General features: G+C 38.0%; 1 protein-coding gene across 1 annotated transcript; it reads left to right on the top strand.

Annotated features, from left to right (window-relative positions):
- The first annotated feature begins 7,211 nt into the window (after positions 1–7,211).
- Positions 7,212–8,663, top strand: LOC126786805 (40S ribosomal protein S11-like). Its single transcript, XM_050512736.1, has 6 exons — positions 7,212–7,304; positions 7,403–7,443; positions 7,535–7,635; positions 7,972–8,116; positions 8,201–8,290; positions 8,398–8,663. Exons 1-6 carry the CDS (start codon positions 7,293–7,295, stop codon positions 8,489–8,491), a joined length of 483 nt encoding a protein of 160 aa, XP_050368693.1. The 5' UTR covers positions 7,212–7,292; the 3' UTR covers positions 8,492–8,663.
- Positions 8,664–9,217: the final 554 nt, after the last annotated feature.

Here is a 9,217-nt window from a genome sequence, read left to right as displayed (position 1 = left end):
TGTTTGTATATAAAAAAAACACAACTTGTTGTATGAGAATTACTCTCCATAAACTTCCGGTGTATCTTATCCTAATTAGTATAGGTTGGTCTAGATAAGAAATGATATATAATCTTTTATTCAACGAGATACTCAATGTAATGCTTATATATAAGGTCTCCTTATCAATGAATAAAGATGATGCTTCTCCCTATTCAGATCTGTATTACATTATTCTGTAACACCTTATCAGCACATAATTCTAACCCCGAGTGCCTAGGTCTAGAACCCTAAATTTTGAAGAAAAAAAATTTCCTTTAGCCATGAAAAATTCGGCAAAAGATGATTGAAACCATTCCTTCTGTCATGAAAAATTTGACAGAAGAAGATGAAAAATCCTAAGAAATTCTTATGCTAAAAATTAGCAAAAAAGAAGAAAAAAAAAACAAAAAAATCAGAACTTCAAATGGGCATCCCCATCTTCTCTGATCTATCCCAAGCCGCGACCCAAGCGCAACTCGGCATCGCCGCGTGCCCAGAATCATGTCGTCAACCACGTGATGGCGACCCACTCCTCGAGATATCGATGTCGCCACCGCAGCCCAGGCGCGACTGCCCATAATATGAAATCGACTCAGATTCACTGGCACAACCTTGATCGTCGCCAAAGCCTATACCGGCGTTTGAAGGATCTCGACGATAACCTTCCAGCCCAGCGCCGCTCCTCCAATACACCTCCTAGATTGAGGACTAAAGTCGCGCTGATATCCTGGGTCATTCCACCGATCCGGAATGAAGAAGAAGCAACCCAGGTTTCGCCGGACCCGTCGACCCGGAATCACGAGTCTGACCCAACTCGGTTAGAGAGAATTATTTACCTCTTGGTAAATTGGTAAAAACAGGGGCATGGTAATTTTCCCCAAAATAAAAAGTAGTTTTCCCTTCACGGGTAAAACATAATATTTACTTCAGTAATTTGATTTTCATTTATTGATTCTATATATGGTAAGTTTAACTAACCATATGTTTTTGTTTTCGTGAAATAAATTACACGCCGATACGAAATTGAATGACGAGAGTTACTTCATAACGTATATTCGTGGATTCAAGCATAACCTTAGAATTAAGCAAGAGCAACTATTACGTTGTTTATTTGGCAAACAACCAAGTATGTTTTAAATTAACGTTGATGCTTTCATGCAATTTAAATTCTTCTGAATTTTGTTTTTCATTAGGGACTTTCAACATCCCTTTTCTTTTCAATCTGATTCTTTCGCTTCTCGGGTGGTATACATGGATATGATTATCCTGGTGCCGAGTTTTAAGAGCGGTTGTGAGTGCCGATGTTACCATTCGTAGCAGTTGTGTGTAGCTACATGTTTGAAAAAAATGGGACAAACATTGGTTTGCGACAGAAATTGTCGCTTCTACCACCGGTTTGTTACTGAAATTGTTACTTATACCATTGTGACGGAATTAGTCACGGTTTATTGAATTGAGTTACCATACTATGGGACTTGACCTCCAATTCAGTACTTGAAAAGTTGTATCGTATTGATACTAATGAATCTTTCCTCTTGTTGACCGCAACATGCGCCTGAAATTTGAAATTTTCATGTTAGATGTGTTTATGCACCTAGTGTGGATTAATTTCTTTTGGTGCAACATCGTTTCATTGAAAGACAGAAACATCATGGTCAAAATATATAAGAGCGAGATATGAGAAGTTCTTGAAACAAGACACTCATTATATGGAAGAACATGAGAATATATTCTCACTATTACGGATTCCAAAGCAATTATACATTACGGTTATTAAAACAAAAATAATGAAGCATAAATGCTTCGGTTAGTAGTCTGAATGACTATATATATGTTTATTCCCAAGTTCATGTGACTAATGTCGATGCAGTTTTTAAAAATTGGTTCATGGTCAAGATCTCAATCCAATTGTAGACTATAAAATTCTCATGTAGTTCAAGTAAATGAACATACAAGAATGTCTCAATGCATTTATGGTTTGATACTTTGATTACCAAAAGCAATATGTTAATGCAATGTAACACATTACATACTACATGACACTATCTACATAAGCCCACAGTTTTAATTGTGGCATAAGTCAGGCTTACACGATCTTTGTGTGGCGCAATGCACACTTATATGATCTTTGATGTTGTTATCATACATCTATTTCGGTTCTCCCTAATCTTTGGTGGATTAGGTCATCATCTATTGATTTTGATCAACACTTTGCAAACTAGCATTGCAAAATGCCGAAGGACTTTGAGCCATGAGCATTTGCTCTCGGCTTTATTTCGAATCGACAATGCTTGTTGTAGCATTTTTATGCCTCGTTGGCATGATGAAGCCTTGATTTATGTCTTGTTATGACATGGTTCCACCTTATTGTGGTGATGATTTGAAGTGTTACACGCCAAATAATGCACTTTATATCACACCATTTCAAAAATATGGTGATGTTTTTCATAAAGTTTGAATTGAACTAACGCTCGTACACGATTAGGGGAGTGGCAAAACATTTGAGCATTCGTATGTATCAATAAGGCGCATGTTGTATCGTATTGATACTAATGAATCTTTACTCTTGTCTCGGCCCCCTAGGCATCCTGCAGCCCCTGCAAAGTACCCCCCCCCCCCCCCCGGCAGCCCCCTGCACGACCCCCCGCAACCCCCTTGCATGGCCTCCTCATGAACTCCTAGCCTTTTTGGCTCTATTTGTTTTACGCTGACAACCCTTTTTGGGCATGTCTAGGCAACACCGATTCTTGTATTCGGATATATGGTGTATATGCATGATATATGCATGTTAAAATCACTCGTGATTGACATTTGAAGGTCTAAAACCCTTAAGTAACTTTATGCGGCCATTTAGGACTATATCACTTTCCGAGTTTTAATTTGTGATATTTTTATGTCTTAACATAAAACTGCTTGTCTCTCTATATTCTTATTTATGAATATGTTCGAGAGACATTGAGTGCATATCTAGAAGAACTTGAAGCTATTAATGGATTTACTTTTTAATCAATTGTGACTACGATGACTAGATCATCATATAGAATCACGAGCGGTTTAAATGCTCAAGTTTATATGCCTTATGACATTATGATTCAAGTCACATGTTTTTATGCATCAAAAAAGCAATTGAACCTATGACATGGTTTTTATCACAGTAGTTGTCTACGTTGTTGAATTAACAATGAAACCAAAAATAAAATTGGTGAGACAATAAGCTACTTGAAGACATTATTTTTGCTAACATTATCACCTCAAAACTCATTGTGAAAGAGTTCTTATGTATCGCTTCTAATGATGTAGCGTATCTCAAGAGTCAAAATAGTGTGAATTGTATTCTTTCACGATACTTTGATTCAGAATAATGAATCGATGACTCGTATAGGTTATTCTTTTGATCAAAAAAGTTATACGGATCAATAAAATTCCTCAAAAGTAATGGAGATATAATATATGCGTTAACAAGTGCATAAACCCTCTCTATGATCCTTCATTGACTATGCTCAATCTATAAGCCTATTTTTTAGCAAAGTTTATGAGTGACATACACCTTCCTACACTAAAGAGAATGAGACATAAGATGGAAGCCTAAATTGGCTTATCATGATTCACTTTAAGGATAAAATATATTATGGTGATACATATATCATGGTTAAACTCAAACCAGAATACTTAGATATTATGGAGCACCCAAAACAATCACAAAAGTTGAAAAAGCCTAAAATTTCTGGTTTACAGATTGCAGACTTGTCATTGTGAGGACCGGTTCACCTACTTTTAGGTGGGCTATTGAGGTGATACTTGCGGCCACTGATTCCTAACATCCAAGGCTACTACTACTCACAACATTTGAGCCCATTTGGAGATCTGGAACATGGTGAACCGCTCAATACAAGTGGTCACTGACCTCCGGCGAGTATGTCGGCCGGTTCGGTGCATTTCGCACCGGTTCCGGTAGTGAGACTAATGACATTGGATTCCTAACACCCATGTTAACTTGTTCCTAAAATTTCATAGCATTCGGGGTTCAGAAAGTGAGTGAACCATTCGAGGAAGTATAAAACAGAGGTTCGGTATTGGTTGTTGATGTGCCTAGGCTTCCAACGAACCAACAATTCTAACCATAAGCTACGGTTTGTAGTGTGTCTTATTTTACGGTATCCATCGATACCTCCATCATTGATATTATGGTTGTAACGATTCGCATGTTAGTGTTTCAAGTTTAACAAAATGCATGTTTGTAACGGATTCTGTTAACGGTTTATCGTCCACATATTTTATGTGTCAAATTGCGCCTCCACAAATGCATAATGATGGGTTATTTGAGGTTGAATTTTGTTTTTAAATAAGACATGAACTTCCACATATGTCCGCTTATATAAAGACCTTAACATGCGATCTCGTTTAGGCACTTTTGATGAGCCAGTCTCCCCGTCATTAGGGGGAGAGAAGAACAAGTTTGTTCAAGTTAAACGACTTGGTTTTGTCATGGTTTGTCCCACTGTGCCTCATCATATTCGTAATAGTCCTATAACGGAAGTGACGAGATTAGAGATACATGTTGCAACTATGCCTGTAAGAATGGATGTCCGACAGATGGACATGTAGTCACTCTTTGTTGGTGACGTGGTGACTCCAGAAATGTGGTAGATTATGTCACTAGGCCGTGGCTCTTACGAAAGTGTAGAGAGGCCACTTGGTTCGATAATACTTGTTGAATGCGAGTTATGGCACAACTTGATATATGATCAATGGTACTCACTCATCTGTTTTCTTGGATGATGGTTATCATTGGGGGACGCCTCAATGTTAATACTAATCCAAATGAGAGATCTCGAAGAATCACGATGTTTAATGAGTTTGATGTCGAACCATACATACTCTGTTGAAGAAAAATTTCAACAATGTAGAATAGCCTACATGGAAAGTGCTATCCGGAAGGAATTGATGATGATGATTGACCCATGTCACCGCCACAACCTCTTGGAAAGCTGTAGGATCTAGTTTTAACAAGGAGATAGGTCATTGGTTAGGTAATGCCAACAACGCACATGTAAATCATATCGGTTATACTTTTATTAGGCGTAGTGAAAAAGAGAAGAGTTTAGACTCACCTTATGGCGCAAACTCTCTAGAAAAATGCCTTGGAATCAAATATGAGACGGTTTGTTCTCATAATACCTTTTCAGTTATATGGTTTCCAAAACAACTGAATTTGTAACTTGTGGTCACTGATCATCTCTATTGGGACTAAGTTAAAAGATGTAGATAAAAATCATGCATTGATTGGTTTTAACCTAATTCAAGTGCCTCTAGATCACAGAGTGTGATAACTTAATTAAGGTAGGGATATTAAAATAAAGTGTGATGGACGGTTGATGAACTAAAAGCCAAATGTTGCTTTATGAAGGTCCTTGCTTAAAACTCATGGCTCGCCACATTTACCATCCAATCAAGTCTATTAGACTGGATGATGCAGGACAATTCACTTCGAAGGCTTTTTATTACATAATCGGGATTAGACATCCCCGTAATCCCATTTTAATTTTGCATGAATGAATGAGCAGGAGCGACAATTAAGCAGTTAAAGCTTATAGCTAGGGCCCTCATTACACGTAAGTAATTTACCCATAACTGTCTAGGGATATGCAATATTGCATGCAGCTGTACCTTAGGAATGAAAAGATCTTGAGAATATTAGGTCTCGAAAACCATGACCGTTATTGATGATGTTATTCATCGGTTGGCTAAAGGCAGTAAGGACGTTAAACCGATACCTATAAGTATTTCATGAATCAGTTGAAGTCAGGAGAAAACGTGTTTCTGCCGTTTGAGCGATGATAAGTCTTAGGAGATGAAACTCTCCATTTAAGTACGATATGTGTATGCATGTATTTGTTGTAATATACATGACTCGACATCTCATTCGGTTTAACTCATCAGGCCAAGATGATGGCTGAGGGCGCCCACACATATGTCAATGCTTGATCATAACACGTTATAACATCAAATCCTAAATCCCAAAATAAAAGACACTTTAATGAAGCAATGTCATAATTTGTTCAGATTCCTACATCAACTTCCACAGGACCTATAAGGCAACTCACTTGTTGGAAAATGATGAATTTGGTACCATTGGAAATCTCTATATGTCTACGTTCTAGGAACACCAACCATTTGACCATATCTATTAAGGGAGTTATAGTTGTTTTAGTAAAATATGACGAATTTGTTCGGAACCTGTAGCTGAGTCAACTTCGACATAGCTTTTTGATCATCAGAACGAATTAGGTTGTGAACCATATATCAATCGAAATCCATGGGTGTCTACTTTCCATAATATTTTACGGTTCATCCATAGCTATTGTATCGAAGAAGTTATGACTGTTTAAGTGGGTGAATGTCATAGCACGCGTGAATCTGTTTTTCATTGAAAACTTTTGTTTTGATTTGTCATGCAATTTTCTTTCTTTTGATCCATGTACGGATAAGTGTATATGTCTGATTTAAGAATGTTTGGTGAGATTTGATATTCAAATCATTGACCAATTGCTACTTTTGAAGAATGTGAAGAGCGTTCATATACGATATCTATATAAGCTCTAAGATTGAGTTACCGATCAAGGGGAGTTGTTTTGTAGACTTCAGGAGGAGTCTATACCACATGTTATCTTCAATTGTTGTTGGTGCGTTGTGCTCTTTTTCCTTTCGACCAAGCTTTTTATTTTACCCAAGAGGTTTTTGTTTTGCTTGGCAATGTTTTTACCGAGGGAACGGTTATGCACCTTGACACATTAGGATCACGATACGAGGGGAAGTGTTGTAGGAGAATTACTCTACGTAATCTTCCGGTGTATTTTGTCCTAATTAGTATATGTTAGTCTAGATAAAGAAATATATATAATTCTTTATTCAACGGGATACTCAATGTAATTCCTATATATAAAGTCTCTTTATGAATTAATAAAGATGACGTTTCTCCTTATTCAGTTGCGTATTACATTTTTCTGTAATACAACTCTGAAAAAATCTCCAATTACCAAAACCCCTTATACCGCTTTGTTATCGGGTCGGGTCGGATATTGGACAAACCCACAAAGTAAGGCCTGGCAAAAGAACACAAGGGCAATTGAGTCATTCACCCAAATTAGGGTTCAATTATATCTGACCTCCCTAAGGTTTAGATGCCACACTTTTCCGCTGTTCCTTCCTCGCGCGCCGTCGGTTTCATCATCCAGTAGTCTCCACGCACAGAGAAACCAACAAGCTCAATCATGGCGGAACAGGTTTGCCTCTCTCAGACTCTCTCTCTCTCTCTGTCTTCATCTTCGTTCTCTCATTCGATTAACCTCTTACTGAATCATCTCTGTCTCTTCTGTTGCAGACGGAGAAGGCCTTCCTCAAACAGCCGAAGGTTTTCCTCAGGTAAAAAGCACCACACCTCATTCTTATGATCTCTTTAGCTTTTCATGGATTCAAGATCGAGAAAATTGACTGTGGTGTGAAATTTTCGCAGCTCAAAGAAGACTGGCAAGGGAAAGAGGCCTGGTAAGGGAGGGAATCGATTCTGGAAGAGCGTTGGGCTCGGCTTCAAGACTCCCCGAGATGCCATTGAAGGTTAACATTCCACACACTTTTACTGTTTTTATTTATTTATTTGTTCTTTTATTTAGATTTGTGGAAGTTCTTACTTTGTGTTTTCATTTTTATGTGTAACAAAAAATACTGACAAACTACTTGAGATTTTCGACAGTAGTTTGGTGGGCTCTCGAATATCATTGTGGTAGTTTGTGTTGTCTTGTCACTGAAAGTCTGAAACTATCAGTTCAATTTTACTTGTGAAACACTGAATCTGTTACTAGAGTGGAATTAGCGAGAATTTGATTGTGTGTATGCAAAACAAATATATTTGGTAAGTTGTGGCTTACATTAAGAATTGGATTTTTCCTGCAGGAACTTACATTGACAAGAAGTGCCCGTTCACTGGAAATGTCTCCATCAGGGGTCGTATTCTGGCTGGTACCTGCCATAGTGCAAAGATGTCGAGGACAATCATTGTTCGGCGCAATTACCTCCACTACATAAAGAAGTACCAAAGGTAATTTCTATTCTTAATACTGCAAATAAGTGTGTTATGTTTAATTAATTGCATCAATGAAATTAATCTGTCTGTACAATGTAGGTATGAGAAGAGGCACTCAAACATCCCAGCCCATGTTTCACCATGCTTCCGTGTCAAGGAGGGAGACCATGTCATCATCGGCCAGTGCAGGTTAGAGTCTAACATTTGGCTTATCTTGACGATGTTGCCCAAGATAGATTTCTCCTCCCCATGTTGTTTTGACCGTGTTAATCTCAACTTTTCTTTCAATATTGTAGGCCATTGTCAAAGACTGTAAGGTTTAATGTTTTGAAGGTCATTCCAGCCGGGTCTTCTTCTGCCTTTGGGAAGAAGGCATTCACCGGAGCATAAGATAGCAATGCAGGCATTATCCTAGAGTTATTTATGCAACTACATTAGATTGAGTTTCTTTTGGAACATCTGGTTTTTGCCAAGTTGATTTGCACCGTTATGTAATCTGAATGTTAAGGTTTTCTTTGGAACCATAATTTTGAATCCCAAAATACTGTGTTTACCTGGTTAAGTTTTGGCAAATGAGTTGTTAATCCCGTGGTGTCGATTCCCATTGCTTTGGTGCACGAAAATATTCATTGTTTGTTTACTTTGTTGAATGTAAACTGTGATCTGTGTAATGGTTTTATGGATGTCATTTTGATGGAAATAGCCTCGACTCGTTTTAATCAGGGATCATTGATCCATCTTCCCTTTTGGCTTCACTTAGCTCTTAAGGGTAGTTTAGTTGCTACTTTGCGTGTATTTAGCGCTTCCCATTATCTGCTGTTCTTTTAATAGTCTCTGCTCTTTTGGGGAAATAATGATCAAAGCCTATGTGATACTGTGGCCAGTAGTGTAAGTCTGATCTGAATGCTCATGAAAGCCGTCATCGGTCATCGGTCATCGGTTCGTTCGACCTTGTAAGGGACATGGATGCCTGAAAGAAACCCTGCAATTCTGTGTAAATGTGTAATCTTACTCGTTTGGGGACAGAGAAATTGGTGCAAGTCCAATACATGCTGAGCAATGGCTATAGACTTCTAAATTCTAATAGACAAGTAATGGTTCTAGGAGGCAACGCTT

This window comes from Argentina anserina, chromosome 1 (assembly GCF_933775445.1).
Source record: "Argentina anserina chromosome 1, drPotAnse1.1, whole genome shotgun sequence".
In the NCBI taxonomy this organism is placed as follows: Eukaryota; Viridiplantae; Streptophyta; class Magnoliopsida; order Rosales; family Rosaceae; genus Argentina; species Argentina anserina.
The sequence above is the reverse complement of the archived record's forward strand: the minus strand, read 5'-3'. Positions and strand labels throughout refer to the sequence as shown.